Consider the following 24,846-nt stretch of genomic DNA (forward strand, 5'->3'; position numbering starts at 1 on the left):
GCTAGGATTAAGACATGAGCCACTGGCACCCAGCCCCCTCATTTCTTTTACTCAATATCTGTCTGCAAACTCCCCACTGAAGGATTAAGATCCATGTACAATGTTATCTCCCACTTCTCTTATTCTTGGCCAAGAAGCAAATTTTCCTTCACTGCTCTATTGGTGCCTGACCTTGTTAATGGTCATACTACTGGAGGAGAAGGATCAAGTTTAGGGACAAATAAGGTTACTATACCAGGCATCAGTTGGTCAAATATTTTCTTCTTGCCTAACACAATGCTCCAGATTTATCTGTGATCTCTTCATTTCACATTTATTTTCATAACATTTTCCCAAATGGCAGGTGAGAAGCCTTTAGTTACTTTCCTCAGATTCCTAACTAGTCATTTTCTTGCTAGGTTCCACCAACAATGGTTGGCAGCGGGTAGTGTCCGAGCTGTAGTGACTGTAGTTAGTAGTGGCTCTTCTCCCCTTCAGGCAGCTCAATTTCTTAGTGGTGGCTTTAGCACCTTGCAACTATGGGTTCTGTGCAACACTATTTCCCCTTTTCGTCTCCTTGGCTCTAGAGTTTGTGGCTTCCTGCTTTAACTATCCTTCGGGTCTCTTTTTTCACTCCTCTGCCCTTTGTGGCACTTTTTAAATGATTCTCTGTATTAAACTACCAGTATTTGAAATACTTGGAAAACATGTTTGTTGTCTTTATTACTGACACAATAGAGTGCTGTCCTCCTGGCATTCAAGCCTCCCAGCATTGTGTTCCTCCTCTAAGAGTATCCTCCTTTAGTCTCACTGTGTGTGAATGCCTAGAGCATACACACATTTTCTCACTTTCCACCATCTAATTGTTAAACTAATACCATGTTTCATTATGGCCTCACTTCATTATCTCTACAGGTGTTTGTATTTGTTAGTTGGTCCTGCTAACCTCAGAGCTGCTGAGGAAGCTCAGTGGTAGAGTAGTTGTGCAAGGTGTAGATCAAGCAAAACCCAGTACACACATACACACACACACACACACACACACACACTCAGTAGTAGTAACTATGCTATTCAAACCATGAATTAGGGCCAAGAGTTTGGCCTAGTGGTAGCATGTTCGCCTAGCATGCACCAAGACCTGGGCTCAATTCCTCTGAACCACATACACAGAAAAAACCAGAAATGGCACTGTGGCTCAAGTGGCAGGGTGCTAGCCTTGAGCAAAAGTGTCCAAAGATAGTGCCCAGGCCCTGAGTTCAAGCCCCAGAACTGGCAAAAAACAAACAAACAAACCCCATGAGTTAGCAAAAATTTATTGCTTGATCACTGCTGTCTGGCAAGGGCTAGAGGTGGTAGTGCAGCAAACTCTTGCTTTCTGCATTCATGCAGGAACCCAGATGGCAGAAGTCTAGAGTCTTCAAAATGTGGTGGCCAAGGTTTCCTTCATAGTAACGCACCTGTAGGTAGTGGATGAAAGAAAATATGGAATATTTTAGGAGTCAGGTCTGGAAGTGGTGTCCTTCTGTGCATATCTCTGGAGAGAATTCAGTCACATAACCCAGCTTAACTCCAAGACCTTGAAAGGTCTTGAAGTTCATGTGTGTGGCCAGAAGACAATAGAGCTAAATTGGTAAAGCACTGTATTGTCTCACCATAACCAACATTTTTATGCATACTTTAAGTGCTATATTTTAACATTATATCATATATCATGTCACATATTTTTGCTTTTTTCATTTTCAATCATTCTGTAGCCTTATATTTCAGATGATCTTCCTGGTACAGCATATACAGTATGTTGTTGACTCTGAGATATATTTTTCCATATGTTAGCACATCTGAAATGGGAAAGTATTGATGAACTTTGACAAATGTATATACTTACATAATTCATACCTGGCTGCCTTTAGGATGTGCTGTTCTCCTTTCATGCTTTTTAACTTTTTTTGCTAGTCCTGGGGCTTTAACTCAGGGGCTGAGCACTGTCCTTGGGCTTTCTCAAAGCTAGTGCTCCACCACTTGAGCCACAGCACCACTTCCAGCTTTTTCTGTGTATGTGGTACTGAGGAGTTGAATCCAGGGCTTTGTGCATGCTAGGCAAGCACTCTACCACTAAGCCAAACTCCTGGCCTCTTTCATGCTTTTCATTAAGTTTCATTGTAATGTCTCTATCCATAGGTTTGCGCTTTTTTTTGCTTTGTTTTGGTCATAAGTAACAGTGGAAGATTAAAAATAGTCATATGATCTTTGCAGCCACACTGATCAAGTGAAGTTGAGCCAGGTACCCCCAGCTCATGTCTTAGCTACTCTAAGAATTAGGGTTTGAAGCAAGCTTGGGCAGATAAATCCAGAGACTCTTATTTTCAATTAACCAGCAAAAAGCCAGAGATAGAGGTGTGGCTCAAGTGGTAGCACTCTAACTTCGAGTGAAAAAAAAAAAAACCCCAAACTGCTAATAAGGGTGACCAATGAGAGCACACCCAAGACATAACTCCTAGACTCAGAATCACCTACACAAAGATACCTGGGGAAGAGAGGATGGAAATGGAGAGAACACGTGATGGACAGATAGAGCAAGATACTTCTCTTTTGAATGAGGATCTCCATGCTGACCTATTGTCTAGGACTTCGTTGGTCTGATTCTGACAAAAACCTGAGGAGGCTACAGTGACAGCAGATGACAGTGCTGATCTAACAGTGGCAGACCTTGCCTTCTATAGGTCTCATACCCTAAAGCAGTCTCTGTGAGCTGCAGAGCCAGAAGGCTAGGAAGCCAGAAGAGCTGTGTGTGGGCTCTGACCAACTCAAACAATAGCAGGAGAAAATTCTTTTCTAGGTGATGTTTACCTCATGTGTCATTTTCCCATAAGTAGTTCATGAGACTCACTGGTCTGAAATTTACAGAAAATAATAGTCTTCTAGCACACAGATAAGAACAAGTTGCAGACGTTGCAAAGGTGATAGCAAATATCAGCCAACCATGTTCCCAGTCTGCAGCCACTCATTTTACTCTGTAATGACAAAGATGGAAAACAGCTACTTATACATATATTCTGAACTTAGAGGTCCCTGAAGGAGTTTAGGGTTGTAATGACTATCAGGCTTAATCACAAGGACCTAAGCATCAGGACACAAATGCTGTTTTCTTAATGGAGCTTACGCTTCGTTCTTGGTAGATAGGGCCAGAATGAGGTTTAGAACTCCAGGCTTATCCACTTGTGAGGCAGGTGCTCTTCCCAGCGAGCCACACCTCCAGATACTGTGATAAGAGTATCTTTGGGATTTTTCTGCTGAGCCAGTGGCATTTCCCCAGAGAAAATGTTTCAAAAAATGTATTCATGCTCTTTTTACCTTTGTTTTGGGCCCAGTTTTCTCAGGGTTTGTCTTCCAGCTCCTAGAATGTCACGGCTGTTGTCTCCTTTTTCTGTCCTCACAAGTTTCTAACTTCTGGCCTGGGCAATACTAGATGAATTTGCCCATGCTCCCCAGTTCCCATCTCTATCTGGATGACTCCTGTAGATCCCTTTATAAATATAATATTTATATATTTTACAATATTTATATAAGGTATATAAATTTATATAAATTATGTGATTTGTTATATATTTTTATATATGACGAAATGACATTAAGTGAAGTAAGTCAGGCTCAGAGAGACAAACAGTGCATGTTTTCTCTCATTTGTGGACACTAGCTCTAAAATACAAAAATATGAAAGCATATACAGGGTTTTGCACAAATACACAATCAAATTGATTTCAGGAGGGTATACTCAGTCCAAAGGAGTAACTCCTCTGAACAACTAATGAACTGTTTAACAAAATGAATACCTGGAAGCTGAAACGTGTTTCATTTGGGGAGGAGGCTAAGAGAAGGGGAATACATGAATAGAGGGAGGAGAAAAATACAATTATATTCAACGTGTACCATGTAAACTTGAACCACATAACTTAAAGGTCTGGATGGAATGGGGAAAGATGGGGGAAAGGATGGAAAGGGTAACAGTTAGCATTGTACGACTTTGTGTTACTGAAACCTCTTTATAGAATTACTCAGTTAAAAAAATAGACAGAGGGCTGGGAGTGTGGCCTAGTGGTAGAGTGCTTGTCTAGGTTCAATTCCTGGGTACTACATACACAGAAAGAGCCGCAAGTGGTGCTGTGGCTCAAGTGGTGGAGCACTAGCTTGAGAAGGTCCAAGGACAATGCTCAGGCCCTGAATTCAAGGCAACAAAATTTTTTTTAATAGACGGAGTCTTGTTTTGTAGCTCCTTAACCAGCATCCTCCCACCTCAGTCTCCTACCTGCAAGAAGCATAGGAGTGTCCTGGATTTCTTTAGAATAATTTTGTTGGAGGATAACTGCAAGACAGTGTAAAAACCTTGTCGGGAAACCCATTATTGCATTAAAGTAATATGTGTACATGAAAGGAGGTATGCGTCTGCATAGTTGTAACTAGGGTTTTGCTTTTGTGCCAGTCGCGGAGCTTGAATTCAAGACCTGGGTGCTGTCCCTGAGCTTTATCATTTAGGGCTTGCACTCTTCCACTTGAGCCACAGCTCTACCTTCAGCTTTTTGCTGGTTAATTGGAGTCTCACTGACTCCAATCGCTGGCTTTGCCGCGATTCTCAGATCTCAGCCTCCTGAGTAGCTAGGATTACAGGTGTGAGCCACCGACGCCCGGATAGTAATTAATGTTGTAAAAATGTGTGGATTCACCGAGGTATCCTGTACACTCACCCGTTCGCCTCAGTATGCACTGCGAGAAACACAAGAAAAAGGGAATGAGATCGGCGTGTGACAGCTGGGCCAGAGCAGAGACTACTCAACACAACACCGAGCACGCCCCTCTGGCACCGGGCGGGGCGGGGCGGGGGGGGCGGGGATACAAGCTCGTCGGTGATTGGTCGATCCCTCTGACCAATCACAAGCAGCGATCGATAGTGCTTCTCGTCGTGACCCTCGTCCCCGGAGGTTTTGGAGCCACGTATACAAATAGGAATAGGATACGTCAGAGGCATGGAACGCCCAACCAATAAGCTTCTGCGGGACTAGTGGGCGGGGTGAGGCCGCTGCCAGGTTTAGGGCGGAAGGAGCATCTCCCTATGAGACGGAGCAACGGAAAATGGCGGCGGAAAAGCTGCTGTCCAGTTTGTTGCGGTTGTTGTTTCTGGGGCTCCTGTTACCTGCAAGCCTGACCGGTGGCGTCGGGAGCCTGAACCTGGAGGAGCTGAGTGAGATGCGCTACGGGATCGAGATCCTGCCGTTGCCTGTCATGGGAGGGCAGGTGAGGAGACGCCGAAGGGGCGAGCGAGGTTCCAGTACCGAAAGGGAAGAGGGGAGACCGGAGGGGGGGCAGTGCTGCGCTGCCAGGGGCGGCCAGCCGAGAGGGCCGAGCGGGGCAAGGCTCTTACCTGGACTCGTGGGGATCGCAGGCAGACCCATCTCTTGGGGGCTTCCCGCTGTAAACCTCCGGATCCCAGGCTCCGCCCGTGGAGAAGTGGGGGTGCCTTCTGCCCCGCCCACTAGAGACAGCGGGGAGGACTTGGGGCTCCCGGGGCCTTCGCCTGGGCCTGTCCCCAGCGTCAGAAGAGCGATCTGGGCTCTCCCTGAGCCCAGCCTCTTCCGCCGCCCTCCCCCCACCCCCGGCCGGTCTCTGTCTCTCTCTGTTTCCCTGGCACCACCTCTCCGTCTTTCCCAGAGCCAAGCTTCGGACGTAGTGATTGTCTCCTCCAAGTACAAACAGCGCTATGAGTGCCGCCTGCCTGCTGGAGCAATTCACTTCCAGCGTGAAAGGGAGGAGGAGACACCTGCTTACCAAGGGCCTGGAATCCCTGAGTTGTTGAGCCCCATGAGAGATGCGCCCTGCCTGCTAAAGGTGAAAGTGACTGGGGCAGATAGAATGACATCTTGGGGACTAGCGGGCCCCAATTGGAGTGGGTTGGGATCCAGAGGACCTGTAGGACTTAAGCCCAGTGGGCATAGTATACAGTCAAAAACAAAGAAGACTCCTGGGGTCAGGAGTTTGGCCCAGTGGTAGAGTGCTTGCCTAGCATGCACGAGCACCCGGGTTCAATTCCTCGGTACCACATACGTAAAAAAAATGGAAGTGGTGCGGTGGGTCAAGTTGGTAGGGCTGTAGCCTTGAGAAAACCCAAGAACAGTTTTCAGGACGGCAGGAGCAAGCTTTTCCTTAGAGAAACATACTTGGTAAAGTCACCATCTGGCACTCACTCTGCCACATACCTACTTTATTTTCATTGTGGTATGAAATCATCTTATTAAATCAATTTGTTTATTTTGGGTTTAGTACTAAGTCTACACAGTCAGAGGATTTATCTTTCCAGTGACTAGAGCAGCACAAGGAATGTTGTAGAAGTTGAATTTATGTTTAATTTTCGGATCTTCTCTAGTTTTTTGAATCCAAGTCCTTTGAAGACACTCTGATTTCCTTTATAGAGGAGAAAGGTGTGTGTGTGTGTGTGTGTGTGTGTGTGTGTGTGTGTGTGTGTGTGTGTGTGTGTGTGTGTGTGTGTGTGTGTGTACTGATTCTGGGGCTTGAACCAAGGGTCTGGCTGCTGTCCCTAAGCTTCTTTTGCTCAAAGATAGCACTCTACCACTCAGGGCCTGAGCACTGTCCTTGGACTTTCTTAAGGCTAGAGCTCTACCACTTGAACCATGGCTCCACTTCTGGCTTTTGGGTAGTTTATTGGAGATTAGAATCTCACAGTCTTTCCTGCCCAGGCTGGCTTCAAACCATGGTTCTCAGATCTCAACCTTCTGAATAGCTAGAACTATAGGTGTGAACCACTGGCATCCTGCAAAAGGAATTTAAAAAAAAAAAAAAAAAGCAAGCAAGCGGGGAGTTTTGCCTAGTGGTAGAGTGCTTGCCTAGCATGTAAGAAGACCCGGGTTCGATTCCTTGGTACCACATACATAGAAAAAAGCCAGAAGTGGTGCTGAGGCTCAAGTGGTAGAGCTCTAGCCTTGAGAAAGTCCAAGGACAGTGCTCAGGCCCTGAGTTCAAGCCCCAGGACTGGCAAAAAAAAAAATCATTAGCAAGTATGGAATGGGAAGACCATAGATATTCAGGTGTGCTGGTGATTGCCTATAATCTCAGCACTCAAGAGGGTGAAGCAGGTGAATTGAGTCTGTTAGAAGAGAGAAGGAAGGGAGAAAGATGAAGAAAAGAGGGAGGGAGGATAGGAAGGAAGGTAGCCAGACACAGGTGTAAGACAGATTTAAGATGTGTCCCTAACCACAGGAGACAAACAAATGTCCCTGCATTGGAGAGTGAGTGTGGAAGGAGAGAAATGAGAATGAGAGATGATTGCTCATGTATCTTGGAAGCAGGAGACTACAAAAAGCGGAATCTTCATTCTACCCAATGATGATTTTTGATTTTCAGACCAAAGACTGGTGGACATATGAATTCTGTTATGGACGCCACATCCAGCAGTACCATATGGAAGGTGACTCACTTGTGCATTTCCCTAAGCCCTCAATATCCTATCACGGAAAGTGATCTTCCTCTCCCCAGACCTCTTAAAAGAAAATAACATGCTTCCCCGTGGGTTCTCTTGCAGATTCCGAGATCAAAGGTGATGTCCTCTATCTCGGCTACTACCAATCGGCCTTCGACTGGGATGATGAAACCGCTAAGGTGGCAGGGGTGCGGGACTGGGAGAGACAGGGGTCCAGTGCAGACTGACTGCCTGGCTAAGGGAGGGGGGTCAGGATTAGCTGATGAGTTTTTGAGGTGTGATGACTGGGACAGAGTCCCCTGGGGCCTCGATCCCCACACTCTTTCTTTCTCACCCCCCCCCTCCTGCCTGCTGTCTTCTCCAGGCCTCCAAGCAGCATCGCCTGAAGCGCTACCACAGCCAGACCTATGGCAATGGGTCCAAGTGTGACCTCAATGGGAGGCCCCGTGAGGCTGAGGTTCGGGTAAGTGTCTAGACAGGGAAGTTAGTACTCTTTGGATGGCAAATCTATATTCTAGGGAGTCAGTGTTCCATCTTATAGTCAAGAGGCTCTCAAGACTTCTTTCTAAATGCCAGCTAGATGTCCCTTTCTGCATATCAGCACTATTTCAAGTCAGTGTTTATGTTGCTGTCTTCTGTGTCACACTAAATCTTTACCACATTTCTCCTTCCAGTCATCTACACTGTAAACCTGCAAGTCAGTCCTTGGCTCTTCCAAACACTGTTCATTTAACAACTATTCCTATTCTTTTTTTTTTTTTCCCAGTCCTGGGGCTTAAACTCAAGGCCTGAGCACCGTCCCTGGGTTTTCTCAAGGCTAGCGCTCTAGCACTTGAGGCACAGCACCATTTCTGGCTTTTTCTGTGCATGTGGTACTGAGGAATTGAACCCAGATCTTCATGCATGCTAGGCAAGCACTCTACCACTAGGCCAAACTCCCTGTCCTTAACAACTATTCTTTAACAACTTCAGATAGGGTCTTGCTATATAGTCCAGGTTGGCCTCAGTTTCCTGCCTCAGTTTCCTGAGTGCTGAGATTATAGGTGTCCACTACCATGCTCCGCTTCACTTAACAACTCTTCAGTGAGATCTTGTGTGGGGTTTTTTTGTTGTTGTTGTTTTTTGCCAGTCCTGAGGCTTAAACTCAGTGCCTGGTCACTCTCAGTAGGATTTTTCAAGGCTAGCTCTCTAGCACTTGAACCACAGCACCATTTCTGGCTTTTTCTGTGTGTGTGTTACAGAGGAATCAAACCCAGGACTTGGTGCATGCTAGGCAAGGACTCTACCACTAGGCCACAGTCCCAGCCTCAAGAGCTTGTTTTACACATAGTGTGAGCAGATAGGAAGCCCCTGCCCTTGAGGAATACACAACCTAGAAGGGGAGGACGGTGCTAAAAAGAATCACAGAAGTAAATCTGTGATTACCGTGTAAGAAATAAGAGGGAAAGAAGAGAATCTAGTTTTCTCAGAAAACAAAAACAAAATCCCAGGTACCTGGAGAGAACCACATGACACCTATCAAATCTGGATTTGATAGATTTCCACATGCAATTGCATGCTGCTGCCAAGAGTTAAACATAACGTTAAGGATCAAGCAAGTTTTTAAGCTTGTTTTTATATGTATGCTGAAGCTTGAACTCAAGACCTGGGTACTGCCTTTAGCTTTTTCACTCAGAGCTGGTGTTCAGTTACTTAAACCACAGCTCTACTTCTATCTTTTTTGCTGGTTAGTTGAAGCCAAGAGTCCCATAGACTTTCTTGCCTGGACCGGCTTCAAATCATGATCCTCAGATCTCAGCCTCCTGAATATCGAGGATTACAAGTGTGAGCCACCAGTGACCAGCTAGCTTGAGCAAGTTTAAGGATACATTATAATTTGCTAAGTGTGAAAGAACAGATTTGTTGGAGGAAATTAGGTTGGTTTTGAATATTAGAAGGTCAGAACGCCTACTTGAAATCCCAGTGGTGGTTTTCAGTTGGCAGCCAGCCCTGTGATTATGGAATTCAGTGAAAAGATCTAGACTGGAGATAAAAATACTCATTGTGTTTCTGTCACACTAGCCTTCTTTCTGTCCTTTCACCCTGTGGGTCTCATTGTTCCCTCTGCCTAGAACAGTCTTCCACAGATCTCAGAATGGCTGGCTTCATCCATTCATTCACTTTATATTCAAATGACACCTCTACCAGGAGAGTAATCTAGTCTTTCCCCTTCCTGTCCTGATAAGCACAGTGTTTTATATTCTTCAAAGCATGTATCATTATCTTTTTCTTGTTTTGTTTTTTTTTTTTTTTTGCCAGTCCTGGGCTTGAGCTCAGGGCCTGAGCACTGTCCTTGGACTTTCTCAAGGCTAGAGCTCTACCACTTGAGCCTCAGGACCACTTCCGGCTTTTTTCTATGTATGTGGTACCGAGGAATCAAACCCGGGTCTTCATGCAAGCTAGGCAAACACTTTAACCACTAGGCCAAACTCCCAGCCCCATTATTTTTTTCTTTTCTGCCAGTCTTGGGGCTTAGGGCTTGAACTTAGGGCCTGAGCACTGTCCTTGGACTTTCCTCAAGGCTAGAGCTCTCCCACTTGAGCCACAGCACCACTTGGCTTTTTCTATGTATGTGGTACTGAGGAATCAAACCCCGGTCTTTGTACATGGTAGGCAAGCACTCTACCCCTAGGCCAAACTCCTGGCCCAGCATTATCTTATTAGTTAATATTTGCCTCTAATTTCATTGAAATGAGTTCCAGGAAGGCAGAGACAGTAACTGTCTTGTGTCTTGCTGTTTCCTCAGTGCCTGGAATGGTGCCTGACACCAAGCAGGTGGAATGAATGGAACAGAATGAATGAAAAGCCAGGTCACATTTCTTAATTAACTTTAAACAAGGTCTTGTTATGTAGTGAGCTATGTGTCCACATATATAGATGATCTGTTGCAGTACTTAATTTTTATATTTTCTTTTTTTTTTTTGGTGGGTCATGGAAATTGAACTCGGCCTGGGTACTGTCTCTGAGCTCTTCAGCTCAAGGCTAGCACCCTACCCCTGGGCCTGGGCATTGTCCCTGAGCTCTTCAGCTGAAAGCTACTGCCCTACTCTTGAGCCAAGCCCCACTTCCCCTTTTCTAGAGGTTAATTGGAGATAAGAGTCTCAGGTCCTTTTGTGCCCAGGCTGGTTTTGAACCTTGATCCTCATGTCTCAGTCTCCTAAGTAGCTAGGATTACAGGCATGAGCCATCATGCCAGGCAATTTTTATATTTTCTTTGGGAGATTGTATCTTCAGTAGGCCAAGAACTGAAGGCAAAGACCCCATCTTCCTTATATCTGGTAAACATATGCCGTATACCTTGGGAGGGAAGGGAAATCTAGTGCTACCCTCCAGAGACACGTTACATAAACACTACAAACAGGATAAACACTAGGACAGGTTGAAGTTCCTATCACAGGGGAGCACACAAGAAAGAACTGAGTAGGGATTGGAGAGGTGGGGGAAGGAAGGCCTTCCTGGTAGGAAGTAACCTTTCAACTGGTAACTGGAGTAAGAGAAGTTAACTCAGCAGATGTGGAGGAAGTGGCCTTGGAACTGATAATTGAATGATAAATTAGCCCATCAGATGAGAAGAGGAAAAACAAGAAGAGAGAGGACAAGCAAGCTCAGAGGCAAGCAATGAACTGTACCGGGAATTGGTAGATACTCAGGGAGCTAGAGAGGATAATCATGGGACATAAAGCTGGACAACTGCCCAAGCCACAGGTCGTGAAAGGCTCTGTACCTGTGGTGAGACGATTGAACATCTAAGAGAGCAAATTAAATGTTACAAGAATGATGGCATTATTTAGTTCTGGGTTTGGAGAATAGCAAATAAGAGATCAGTCAGGCATCAGAGTGATCCAGGTGAGAAAGCTGACATGAGGTGAAGTGGGAATTTCTGGAGAGAAATTTGGAAGGCAAAATCAAAAAAGATTCCTGTACAAGTGGTGATTGTTATTGAGGAGGAGGAAGAGGAGGAAGGGGTGAAGGAATGGGGCATGTTTAGATTTGACTATGATACTGTTAGGGGCAGTCAGTCATTCTCAGGAGGCTGTGGATCTGTGGGTCTGGAGCTCAGTAGAGATCTGAAGTGAAACCCGAAGTTGGGAGTGGTCATGTCGGTTGTGCTGAAACCATGCTACGATGAAACCCTTGAGAAAAACAGTAACGGAGTGAGGAAGATATGGCTGAAGTTGGAGGAAACCATCCGGGAGCGGTGGCTCACACCTGTAATCCTAACTACTCAGGAGGCTGAGATTTGAGGATCAAGATTCAAAGCCAGTCTAGGCACTAAAGACCTAAAGACCATAAGACTCTTGTTTCCAATTCACCTCTAGAAAGTGGAGCTTGGCTCAAGGGTAGGGTGGTAGCCTTGAGCTGAAGAGCTCAGGGACAGCGCCTAAGTGGAGTTCAAGCTCCATGACCCCCCCCCCCAAAAAAAAAGAAGGAAAGAAAGAGCAAGTGCTGGAGGGGGTCACAGAGGATCTGACAAGGACCCAAGGGGGCCATATCATGAAGAGAGACAGATCCGTGGTGTTGACTGAACCTGCAAGGAAGAGGAGCTCTGAACACTTCTGTGGGTGATCCTAGAACTTTATTTTTTAAAATAAAAGAAAGGTCTGCACATGGGCATTAAAAATTCAGACAATAGGGAAAGGAAACAGAAAAAGTATAAATTCTGTACTCACAGACATTAGGTCATTAGTGATAGGTCACTGGTGTGATCTTTGCTAGAACAGTTTCAGTAGAGGGAAAATATGGAGTTGAGCTAAGTGGTGACCAAGTAAGGATCTTTGAAATAACTGGTCATGAAGGAGAAGGGACAGGTCAGCACGTGATAGAGATGCTATGAGGCTGGGAGAGAGAACCCTCTCTTATTGGTGTTTTGGGATGGAACAGACTAGTTCATGTTTAAAGATACACTTACAGAGGAGAGGTTGAGAGAATGAGAAGGGAAGATGGATAGGCCTGGGACACAGGACAGGGAGAGGAAGGAAGGAAGAAGGAGGGCTCCAGAGTTCCAACTAGCATGAAAGAGTCCTGAATATGCTGGTAAGTCTAGAGATTTGAGCATTCCTGCCTGGTAGCTTTGCATTTCTGCTAGTCACGTCCTGATGGCCCATCCATGTTAGTGGTTTGTGTGATGGGGTTGCTTGTGTGATAGGGTTGTCGCCCACTCCAGGCTGGCAGGTGAGGTTTCCTAGTCCTAGGGTCTCCTTGAGAAGTATTTGTTAAAAGAGCTATCTCCAGGGGGTTTGAAAACACATGAGGGCTTGGAAGTGTGGCTCAGCCGGTAGAGTACTAGGCAAAGAGCAAAGATGGCAGGTACTGCATTCAAGACCCAGTCTCTGATCTAAAAACAAAAAAAAAAAAAAAAGGAAAAGAAAAAACACACAATAAACAATTTAAAATTAAATAATTAAATATTTTTGGATTCCTATCTTTGTTATTTTTTAAAGCTTATTGTTATTGTGACAATTCTGTGTTCGAGCTCAGGGTCTCATACTGGCTAGGCAAGTACTCTACAATTTGAGCCCCATACCCCCAGTCCTCAGTTCTATTAAAAGCCTTCCAATATCAGAGTTTTGGAAGTGGCACTGTGGCTCAAGTGGTAGAATGATAGCCTTGAGCTGAAGAACTCAGGGACAGTACCCAGGCCCAGAGTTCAAGCCCCATGACTGTCAAAACAAACCAACAACAACAACAACAAAAAAAAAAACACCTAAATACCAGTATCACAGTCTTTCCTTCTAGATCATGACATGTTTCAAACATCATAGAAACCCATAAGCCCGCTACCAACTTAAACACATGCCAGTTTTTGCCATATTTGTATCAGACCTCTTACTTTTAAAAGGAGTACAATGGTAATGATACAGTTAAGGCCCTCCACTCATTTACTTCCCCTCCTCTCTAGAAACAACCACCACTACCATCACCATGCTTGTTTCATGCTTTTATTGTTGATTCAAATGTCATCCACAGTATCTGTTGTTTCATACTTTGACTGGAGTCTGTCTGTCTTTCTTTCCTTTGGTGGTACTAGAGTTTGAACTGGGAGCCATACAGTTGCTCATCGGATCCATAACATTTGATTGTCATGGCTCTTAAGTCTCTCCTAATCTATGGATGCCCTTCTGTATATTCTTACTTTTCTGAAATTTACTTGCTGAAGAAACTGACGGTTTGTCTGGTAATTTCCATAGTCTGGTTTTGCTGATTGCATACCCATGGTGTCTTTTGAGGGGTAGAAGCAGGACTGGGTTTTGGGCTCAGAGCCTCATGCATGTACTCAAGGTATTGTACCATTTGAGCCACTCCACAATCCCTTTTTGTTTGTTTGTTTGTTTTAAGATGGGCACAGTGGCTCATGCCTATAATCCTAGTTACTCAGGAGGCTGAGATGTGAGGATCAAGTTCAAAGCCAGACTCTTATCTCCAATTAACCTCTAGAAAATGGGAAGTGGGGCTTGGCTCAAGGAGTAGTTCAGTAGCCTCGAGCTCAGGGACAGTGCCCAGGCCCAGAGTTCAAGCCCCACGACCCACCAAAAAAAAAAAAGGGTCTTGCTTTGTGCCCAGGCTGGCTTGGATTGTGACCCTGCTATTGTACTTCACTGAATAAGGGGTCCGGAGTACAGCACCACATTCGTCCATTGTATTTTCTCTGATAAAGGCCACAATAGCCAGCCATTAGCTGATAAGGAATCTTTCCAATTTTGTTCCTCCTAATGTCTACCTCCCACTGGAGTTACAGGTTTGAGCTACTATGTCTGCCACTGTGTCTGGCTAACCTATGGTGTTTTTTATTGTATCTCTTAGTTTTCCTGTTGTTTTTGTAAATTCATATGTAGATGTAGGATTTTTTTTTTCATCAATACAAGGGCTTGACTTAGGACCTCACACTTAGTTTACTTGTTTACAGGTAGTATTCTACCACTTGAGTCATGCTTCTAGCATGCCTTTTTAGCATTTTGATAGTTAATTAGAAACTTTCCTTCCCAGACTGATGATGTCAAGCCTACTAAGTAGCTGGAATTACAGGCGTGGTCCACCAGCACATAGTTGGTGTGGAAGTTTTGATCTTTCTCCCTCAGCCTCCCATGTGCTGGGAGTACAGTAATGTGCTATGATAGTTTCCTTGTGCTTAGAAAGAACCTGCACTCTAATGATAGCCACTTTGCACTCTGTATGCATTTTAGGTCATAATTGTTTATTATGTTGTTCACCATTTTTGTACCATTCATTTTTCTCTTGCTGTATGAATAGATTTATGTATTATTCCTTGTTAGTTATTTTCATCTTTACGCTGTCAATTGTGTCTCCTTGTATCTGTCGACTATTTATTCAAGTATTTATTAAGTGCTTCTCTATAGTAGGCGCTATTCTAGTTTCTAGGGACAAAAATTCCTAGAATAAGTCTAAGGAGACAGATTAGCAAAACAAAGAATGCTAATCCCTCCCCCAGACCTGGTACTGGGGTATGAACTTGAGGGCCTTTTGCTTGGATGGTGCTCTAGCACTTGCATTATTCCTCCACTTCCTAGTTTTTGCTGGTTAATTGAAGATAAATGTCTCGCCAATTGGTCTATCTGAGCTGACTTCCAATGGTGAGCCTCAGATTTGGGTGTGAACCACTGGCACCCAGAATTCACATATGATTTTTAAATTAGGTTCCTTAACAAATTGAAACTCTTATGTTACAAAGTGATGTTCTTTAGCAATTTTTTTCAAGTCTCTTATGTGATACGTAGCATAGAAGCTTTCTATGAGTTCCTGTTTAGTATATTGTTTCAGACTCTTATTATTTTTTAGCTTTTTATTTTTTTCTCTGTTTTGAGTTTTCTCTTTTTCCTTCCACCTCTCACCTGGCCACTTACTTCTGCCTTAACTTTTTTTTTTTTTTTTGGTGGGTCATGGGGCTTGATGGGTGCTGTCCCTGAGCTCTTCATCTGAAGGCTACCACCCTACCCCTGGGCCTGGGCATTGTCCCTGAGCTCTTCATCCCAAGGCTACTACCCTATCCTTGAGCCAAGCCCCACTTCCCATTTTCTAGAGGTTAATTGGAGATAAGAGTTTCAGGTCCTTTTGTGCCAGGACTGGCTTTGAACCTTGATCCTCAGATCTCAGCCTCCTGATTGCCTTAACTTTTATGTATCCAAGTATTCTTTTTTTTTTTTTTTTCCGGTGAATCTGGGGCTCGACCTCTGGGTCTGGATGCTGTCCCTGAGCTCCTCAGCTCAAGTCTCACCTCTTGAGCCAAAGTGCCACACCTATTTTTTTGTGTTTTTTTTGTTTTTCCCTAGTGGTTAATTAGAGATGTCTCTTGGACTTTTGTGCGCTGTCTGGCTTTGAATCTCCATCCTCAGATCTCAGCTTCCTGAGTAGCTAGGGTTACAGGCATGAGCCACTGGCTCAAGTAGTTTTTGGTTTTGTTGTTTTCTAAACTAGCAGCAGCATTTCACAATCTCACTGATTGTTTAGGGGGATTTCTGTGCATTCTGGCCAATACTTCTTGTCATCTTTCTCAGGCTGTAGCCATTACAGTGAATACAAAGCAGGTTTTAAGAGACAGAGCAACTTTTCATCTGTTTATTGACAATTTGTTTATCTTCCCTGGAAAAATGTCTTTGTAGTTCTTTTGCCCATTATTTAAATACAGGGATTTGTGTCTTTATATTATTAAGGTATAGAAGTCAACTTTATATACATATGTGTGTGTGTGTGTGTGTATACATATACATATATTCTGAATACAAGTCCCCTCCCCTCTCCTTTTATTTTTTTGGTGTACTGGGTAGTTGGACTCGGGTTTTTTTTGTTAGTTTGTTTCTTTTTAGTTGTAAAAAGGAGTTACCTACCATTCTACAAATACAGTGTATCTGGATCAGTGTTACTCTGTTCAATATTTTCACCCACCCTTTGAACTCAGTTGTTTTTACAATAGGGTCTTGAATGTGTGCCTGGACTCCCATCAGCATATTTACAGTTCCCATGCAGCTAGGATAGCAAGATGCACCACTGATAATGACTGAAGTGAAAGTCTGGTCATTTTGCCTGAGGGCTGCCCTTAATCTGTGATCCTCGTAGTCTCTGCCTCCGGAGAAGCTAGGGTTACAAGCCTGAACCACTGGTGCCTGGATGAGTCCAAGTCGCTTATCAGATACATGACTTAGAGATTTTCACCTATCTGTAAGTTGCAGATTCACATACTTTCTCTTTTTACACCATCCAGGTGACTCAGCATCCTTTGTTGAAGATGATTGCACCAAATTACCACAGCAACCTTGACCTTTCCTATATTATTTCAGCTAACACCAGCCCCTTTGGAGAGTTTTGGAGCTTTCTGTGCTTAGGGACTACCTGTGCCTCCAGACAGAATCTCTGAAACCCTGCCCCGGAACTGGCATCAGACAGTAGTTTGCTTCCTTAGGAATGATAGTCCTACTTTACAAGCAGGGAGCTGGGACTTCTTAGTCTCCTATTGTGAAAGATTCTCCCCAACTGTGAGTGAGCTAAGGGGAAAGCAGTGAAGATCCTAAATCCACTGCCTATCATGACCATGCTGGCCAGAAACAGCCTCTGCAGCTTAGACCCAGGGGGGAGTTGAGAAACCTTGCTAGTAGTTCCTTTCAGGGAAATGCCACATCTACCCACACCGCACGTCTGTACATCTAAACCTTCTGAAGGTTGAAGCAGGAGGATCACGAGTTGGAAGCTAGCCTCAGCTTCACAGCAAGATTCTGTCTTAAAATAATTGTTTTGAAAAGGGAGAGGGTGTAGATCCATGCAGGGTGCTTGCCTAGCATGTGGGAGGCCCTGCTTTAATCTCTAGTACTGCAGCACACAAAATGTAACAGAACATTAAGAACAACAAAGTCTATTACATCTGTAATTGGATGTTGAAAGAATAGGAAGCCCCCTCCTCACTTTCGCTGAACCAGACTGAAGCTTCTGTCAGACTAAACTGTGGAATACACTTGGGAGCAGGAGAGCGGGGGAGTGAGCAGGTTAGGTTCCAAGAGTTATTAACTCTCACTGTTAAAAGATGTAGATATTCAGGCTGGAGACGGCTCAAGTGGGAGAACACTTGCCTAGTAAAGCTCAAGTTCCTGGATTCAAACCCCAGCACTGCCAGAATTTTTTTTCTTAAATGCACATCTTATTTAAACAGTTCATTTAAATGTTTATCAGATATATAAATATATGTATATATATATATATGTATTTATCACACACACACACACACACAGCCAAGCACTTGTGGCTCATATCTAATCCTTGCTACTCAGGAGACTTCCATCTGAAGATCATGGTTAGAAGCCAGCTGGGACAGAAAAATCCCATGGGGCTCTCTTTCCAATTAGCCACCAAAATGCTGGAAGTGGAACTCTGACTCAAGTGGTAGAGTGCCAGCCTTGAGCAGAAAAAACTAAGGATTTGCATGTAGATATGCAGCTATGTACTAGCTATATGTATGAGGCATGCATACATGCGGTATAGCCACACTCCTGGCTACCTACAGTTTAGCTGAATTCATTTCCCATTTTAACACTTTCAACATGAGCAAGTGTCTGAGCTCCGTCAGAGCTAAGCTTTTTTTTAAGACACTAGTCCCTGTCCCATTGGGTTTTTGGGACACTTAACTGAGTTCACCTAAATACTGTCCAGTGTGCACAGCGTATGCATGGCTCCTCGTGGTGCTTTCGAGGGTTTCTAACACCTGAAGGCAGCTATTGGTAATAAGTACAATTTATTCTCCCTTTCTGGCCTGGTAGTTCCTCTGTGATGAAGGAGCAGGTCTTTCTGGGGACTACATCGACCGGGTGGATGAGCCCCTGTCCTGCTCTTACGTGCTGACCATTCGGACGCCTCGGCTCTGCCCCCACCCTCTCCTCCGGCCCCCACCCAGTGCTGCTCCACAGGCCATTCTCTGTCACCCATCCCTGCAGCCCGAGGAGTACATGGCCTACCTTCAGAGGCAAGCTGGTAAGTGACTAGAAGGGCAAATTGAGGAGAGAGATGGGGATGGGGCAGGAAGGAGGTAGGAATGAAGGAATGTATCCCTGTCCTACTTACATGCTGTTTTTCCATAGACCCAAAGCAGGATGAGAAGAAAATCCCAGAGGAGGAACAGGATGTAGATCATCCAGTGTGGACTGAGACCAAGTATAGGGTAGTGTCCCCAAAGAAATCAGGTAGGGTGTGCTTTTACCTGATTCACAAAACTGTGCTCCCCCTAACCTTCCCTGCCCTGTACTGACTGGGTTTCTCCAACCCCTAGATAGTAGTGGGGGAGTAGACTGCATCCTATTTGAACTCTTCTTTTCTCCAGCCCTTTCAGGTTCTTTCCTGTTCTCTGTATCCCAGGTACAAGCCCAGGCAAGGATGAAAATAAAGAATCAGATTTCTGGAAGATGCTTCACGAGCCAGAGGACCAGGCCCCAGAAGAGGAGGAGGTGCAGGTGGAGGTGAGAGCCTGCTTTCCAATGTGGGAGTAAGAGGGTCGCTCAGCAAAGGCCACTGTGGGGCACTTCAGAGAGTCAAGATTCTTTCTCTTCCTTAGGATCAAGACCTGAACCTCGACACTGCAGCAGAGCCAGCCTCTGGTCCTCCTGATGGTGAGTTAACTTCCATGTCTCCTTTGCTGCTTGGCTCCAGCTGGCAAGGCTGAGAGTGAAGGGGAGAGCTAAATGGGGAGAGAGACAACCAGGTCAGCAGGAAACTCAGTCTTTCCTTCCTTCCTTTTTCCCTCCCTTCCTTCTTTCCTCCTCTCTCTCTTTTTCTTTTTTCATTTTTTGTGGTGCTAGGGATTAAACCTGAGGCCTCGAGCATTGAAAACACACGCTCAACTACTAAGCTATGCCTCCAGCCCCAGGGACTTCATTCTTACCTGAGTCCTCCTTGTGGTCCACTATTGGAGTCTCCTGGACAACTTCATTCAATTTTCATTTCTTTTTCTTTTTTTTTTTTTCCTTTGGGCCAGTCCTTGGGCTTCAATTCAGGGCCTGGAGCCTGGGTGCTGTCCCTCAGATTTTCAAGGCTAGCACTCTACCACTTGAGCTGTAGCTCCACTTCTAGTTTTTTGGTAGTTAACTAGAGATAAAAGTCTCATGGGGCCAGGCACAGTGACTCATGCCTATAATCTTAGCTACTCAGGAGGCTGAGATCTGAGGATCAAGGTTCAAAGTCAGCCCAGGCACAAAAGAACCTGAGATCTTATCTCCAGTTAACCCCTAGAAAACGGGGAGTAAGGCTTGGCTCAAGAGTAGAGTAGTTGCCTTGAGCTGAAGAGCTCAGGGACAGTTCCCAGGCTGAGTTCAAGCCCCATGACCCACAAAAAAAAAAAAAGTCTCATGAACTTTCCTGACTAGGCTGTCTTTGAACTGAGATTTTTAGATTTCAGCCTCTTAATTAGCTAGGATTACCAGCCACCAGTGCCTGGCTCAGTTTTTTACCCATGAAGTAGCTGAATAATGACCCCTACCTTAGAAAGTGGTTATGAGATTAAATTAAAATGAGTCTATCATTCACTAGAATACCTAGAACTGAGATGGTAATGAATAGTAATATGTATGGAAATGGGAGAGCAAAATCAATGGAAGCAGAGCCTTTGGCCCCAGACCATCTTCTGTAATCCTAAAAATTGGAATTTTGCCAAAAAAGACCCTAGAAGTGTATGAAAGAGCAGGGGTCTTCACTTGTTGGCTGTGAGCCTATGAGCCTACCTTAAGAAGAGTTCTCTGAAGCGTGTGTGCCATTCTCAGCTACTAGACAGATAACCCCTAGAAGCAGAGACCACGTCCCTCCTTGGACTTGCAATGCCTCTCCTTAGGTTTTAAGATTAAAAAAAAAAAAGATTGCTAAGAGCCAGTGGCTTATACCTATAATCCTAGCTACAGAGGAGGCTGAGATCTGAGGATTGTGGTTTGAAGCCAGCCTGGCTAGAAAAGTATTCAAGATTCCCATCTTCAATTAACCAGCAAAATGCCAGATTGGATAGCTCAAGTAGCTTGAAAAGAAAGCCAAGCGAGAGAATGAGGCCCCGAGTTCGAGTCTCAAGTGTTGGCACAACAAATAATAAATAGATAAATAAATAAAAATCTAAATATGTAATGCCTGTTTCCTCATCTCAGATTTCCAGAACAATGTGCAGGTCAAAGTCATCCGGAGTCCTGCAGACTTGATTCGGTTGATAGAGGAGCTGAAAGATGGAGCAAAGAAGGTATGGGCCCCAGCTCAAGGGATGATGCAACCTGCCTCCTGACTGGGGACACCCCACCTCTCCCTGGACCTGCATTGGGCCCACTAAAGCTGATTCCATCCCTCCCGAATCCCCCAATCCCACACCCTGCTAGCATTTGCCTCCTCCCATAGCAGATATCACTGTTGAAACTCCAAAGGTTTCTCTTTGTCTTCCCAATCCCCATCCGCCCAGGGGAAGCCAAACGCAGGCCAAGAGCAGCCTGGAGATAATGTGGCCGAAGCTGCTCCGAGGGAAGCAGAGCCGAAGGAAAAGGGTGACACTGAGCCCCATGCTGCAGTAGAAGAAGAGGAGGACAATGATGAGGATGAAGTAGAAGATGAGGATGAACGGCAGTTACTAGGAGAATTCGAGAAGGAACTGGAAGGGATGTTGCTCCCATCAGACCGAGAGCGGCTTCGTTCTGAGGTGAAGGCTGGCATGGAGCGGGAACTGGAGAACATCATCCAGGAGGTAAGGCCAGCTTGTACGCCTGAGGCTCCCTCAGTGCAGCAGGGCAGGCAAGAGGGGCTGGAACAGAACCAGAGGGTAGCACCCAGCACAGCTCAGCTTGAGACACACCATCCCGACATGGGGTTGTTTATTTAAAGAAGGATACTCAAGACAGAGATCTGAGGATCATGGTTTGAATCCAGGTCAGGCAATAAAGTCTGTGAGACTCTTTATCACCAATTAAACACCAAAAAGCTGGAAATGAAGGTGTGATAGATTTCCAGCCTTGAGCGAAAAAGCTAACACACACACACACACACACACACACAGAGGAAGATAGAATGGGAGACAGAGATGAGACCCAGATCTTCGATTTTTTTTTTTTTTTGCCAGTCCTGGGCCCTGAACTCAGGGTCTTAGCACTGTCCTTGTGCTTTGTCAAGGCTAGAGCTCTATCACTTGAGCCACAGTATCACTTTCAGGTTTTTTTTTCTATGTATATGGGACTGAGAAGTCAGACCTGGGTCTTGGTGCATGCAAGGCAAGCACTCTACCACTAGGCCCAACTCCCAGCCCTAGACCTTTGACTCTTGACATTCTATCCCTCTTGGGATTTCCAGACAGAGAAGGAGCTGGACCCAGATGGGCTGAAGAAGGAGTCAGAACGTGACAGGGCAATGCTGGCTCTGACCTCCACTCTCAACAAGCTCATCAAAAGGCTGGAGGAAAAACAAAGTCCAGAGCTGGTGAAGAAATACAGGAAAAGGAGGCTTTTCCCCAGAAAGTCTTCCCCATCACCCCACCCCACAGGTGAGAGTGAGCACACAGAAGGAGCAGCTGCGACTGTTATCTTTACCTCGCAGCTGCTGCTGTGTCCTCCAGGGACCGCCGTGTCCCTTTCTTGAGAGTGCAGCCTCTTCATGTTTCCCAGAACAGTGTCCTCACTGGTACCTCCTTCCCACCACTGTCCCCACTTTATGTGATTACCCCTTAGTCAGCTTTATGGAAAGCAGCTTTCAGGGGTTGGGAACCTTTTTTGTTCCCTCAGGGCTATTTGGATATTTATTATATCATTCTTGGGCCATATAAAATTATTAATACAGACAGTAGCTGCAGGCAGCCAATGAAAAGTGTACATGTCTGTCCTATCACGTGCCAAATGATTTCTTGGAACTTATGGCCTGAGATTCTGACCTTCCCCACCTGGAGAGAGCCTGTCTTGATTGCTGGTTTGCTCCTCTATGCTCAACGCCTGGCACTCTTGCCTGGCACATGGATAGTAAGTGAATAAATATGAACCTAAATGCGGGAAAAGCACATATTTTGAGAGGGGTGCAGCCTGCCAGTAGGGCTTGCACCCTGGTTGCTGGCGAGGCCCCAGCTTTGAAAAGGCAAAGCCCCATTCCATATAAGCTGCTGGCCTGGACACACTCTTAAGTATTATTCCTTCTTGTATCTCCTTGGTCCAATCCACAGGGTTCTTTCTACAGGTATGAAGATCAGACATTCCAAATGGAACATTCTAGTATCAACCCTTTCATCCCACTCTTTTTCTAAGCATCAAAAGATCTTTAAATTCCCAGCATGCAACTTGCTCCTCCTTTGCTAAATGAATATGGTCTTATTTTTGCTTCTGAAAAACATGGCTGTTTTCTTAAAGGCTAACTACTGGTGGAGTGGGAAGAAGGAAAGCTATTACTGAGGGGAGTACACTTATTTTTGTTTTGAGCCCTGGCCCACATGGAAGAGTCATCAAACCCAACTGATAGCTTAGGAAAAGGTGGCCACCACAACCTGAACCCTGGAGTCACGGCCGCCCTGCTTTGTGTCTCCCTATGTGTCTCCCCCTCTAAGAGGAGGCTCCTGAGCACAGAGTCCGGGTCCGGGTCACCAAGCTCCATCACAGAGGCCCCAATCAGGATCTGACTGTCCTCGAGATGAAACGGGAAAACCCACAGCTGAAACAAATCGAGGGGCTGGTGAAGGAACTGCTGGAGAGGGAGGGACTCACGGCCGCAGGTGGGCCCTGGAGGGCTTGGCTGCAGAAGTGGAGGGCTGGGTCAAGGTGGACTGAAAACCTTGGCTGGGAACCTGGGTGGCAGGGAGTCCCCAGAGATACCGAGTCTTTCCTGTCTCAGCACCCATCCTGTTCCTTCCCAGGGAAAATTGAGATCAAGATCATCCGCCCTGGAGCTGAAGGGACCGAGGACGATACCCGCTGGCTTACCGATGAGGACACCAAAAACCTCAAGGAGATCTTCTTCAATATCTTGGTGAGGCATGCTATGCCCAAGTCCTGAACCCACCGTCCCCTCTCTCCTCCCCTCGTTCCCAGCATGCTGTGCTGCTGAGGGTAAGGCTCAGACACAGGCTGTCCAGCCTGGCCGCATGTTGACCTTCAGTCTCCTGTCTGGAAAGCAAAGCTGGCACTCTAGCTGCCACTGAGCAAGAGCCCCTCCAATGACTCTTCAGTCCCTGCCTTCCTGCTGCCAGACCCAGAGTCTTCCTGGATCCTGCAGCACCCAACGCTTCCCTGGATTCCAGGCAGCACCTTCAGCTCAACTCTGCCTTCCCATCAGGTTCAGGGAGCAGAGGAGGCCCACAAAGAGCGCCAGCGACAGAAGGATCTGGAGAGCAATTACCGCCGGGTTTGGGGCTCCCCAAGCGGAGAGGACACAGGGGACCTGGATGAATTTGACTTCTGAGACCATCAGTACAAGACCTCCGAGGAGTCCAAAATCTTCCTGACAGGCCCTGCCTTCTCCTCACCTCCTCTGGGATCCTAGAGGCAAAATGACAGATGCTAAGCTCTGTCATTGGTCTGTGGACTCTTGGAGCCCCATCATGGGGTGAGTGTGGGGGATGCTGAGGACTGCTGCAGCTGCCAAGAGCCACCCTGTACCACACCAGTCCTAGAGAGTTGCTCCTTCCTACTCTCCTACATGCCCCCCCCCACTTTCCTCCTTGACTTTCCCTGTTATCTTCCCCTAATTTGTTGTTTGTTTCTTCTTCCACCTACAGACTCAGTAAGATCTTGAATGGGGCAGGGTTGACTAGCAGGCCCCAGTAAAGCAGACTGCCCACACATGCCCTGTTGCTGTGTGGCAGCTCCCTGAGCTTTCCTTCTCCCTTTCTGCTCCCACTGCCCCCTACAATCCCTGTATCTGCATCAGAGAGCCTTTACCTCTTTCATTGAAGAAATGGGAGAGTGCTATATTTCACCTGGGACACAATCCAGCAAAAGGGTGGAATGAGGAACCACCCACCACGGTCTTCAACAATCAGGTTTCTAAATAAAGAACTGGACCATCAACCCATTGACCTTTTTTGGGAATAGGTGGGTGGTGGAGACAAATAGGGAGGAGGCTTGCTGCTCTTTTCCAAGTAGGAGGCACATTCTTTGATGTGGTGATCCTGTCCACCTCCTAGGTGTTATCCGTGGGTCTGGGGTATACAGGATGAGGCCATGGCAGCTAAGCAAAGCTAGCTATTAACAAGAATTGAAAGAAATCCTACAATACTCTTATCCCTTTTTCCTTATTGTCCCCCACTCCCCACCCCAGACTAGAAACCCAACAGCTTCACATATGCTAGGTAAGAATTCTACCACTCAATTATATCCTCAGCCCGGTTGTTTCTCTTCATTAGCACCCATCTCTTTCCTTTTCTT

At 45.7% G+C, this 24,846-nt stretch overlaps 1 protein-coding gene and 1 long non-coding RNA gene across 3 annotated transcripts; one reads left to right on the plus strand and one right to left on the minus strand.

Annotated features, from left to right (window-relative positions):
• Positions 1-2,753: 2,753 nt before the first annotated feature.
• LOC150067114 (uncharacterized) lies at positions 2,754-4,843 on the minus strand. Its single transcript, XR_016534331.1, has 3 exons — positions 4,719-4,843; positions 3,331-3,502; positions 2,754-2,990 (listed from the first exon to the last, which is right to left on the minus strand). It is a non-coding gene; the product is annotated as an uncharacterized LOC150067114 (long non-coding RNA).
• A 206-nt stretch (positions 4,844-5,049) lies between these two features.
• On the plus strand, positions 5,050-24,489 carry Os9 (OS9 endoplasmic reticulum lectin). 2 transcript variants are annotated; one of them, XM_090327751.1, is made up of 15 exons: positions 5,050-5,265; positions 5,680-5,856; positions 7,387-7,450; positions 7,565-7,641; positions 7,827-7,925; positions 18,259-18,469; positions 18,577-18,678; positions 18,851-18,951; positions 19,047-19,101; positions 20,617-20,705; positions 20,919-21,197; positions 21,797-21,986; positions 23,031-23,195; positions 23,337-23,449; positions 23,756-24,489. In XM_090327751.1, the coding sequence occupies exons 1-15, from the start codon at positions 5,104-5,106 to the stop codon at positions 23,879-23,881; spliced, it is 2,010 nt and encodes a 669-aa protein (XP_090183877.1). In that variant the 5' UTR covers positions 5,050-5,103; the 3' UTR covers positions 23,882-24,489. The 2 variants fall into 2 exon arrangements, with proteins under 2 accessions (XP_090183877.1, XP_090183883.1); XM_090327757.1 differs by lacking the exon at positions 23,031-23,195.
• The last annotated feature ends 357 nt before the right edge of the window (positions 24,490-24,846 follow it).

Source organism: Megascapheus bottae, chromosome 2, assembly GCF_031878675.1.
Source record: "Megascapheus bottae isolate mThoBot1 chromosome 2, mThoBot2.hap1, whole genome shotgun sequence".
Taxonomy (NCBI): domain Eukaryota; kingdom Metazoa; phylum Chordata; class Mammalia; order Rodentia; family Geomyidae; genus Megascapheus; species Megascapheus bottae.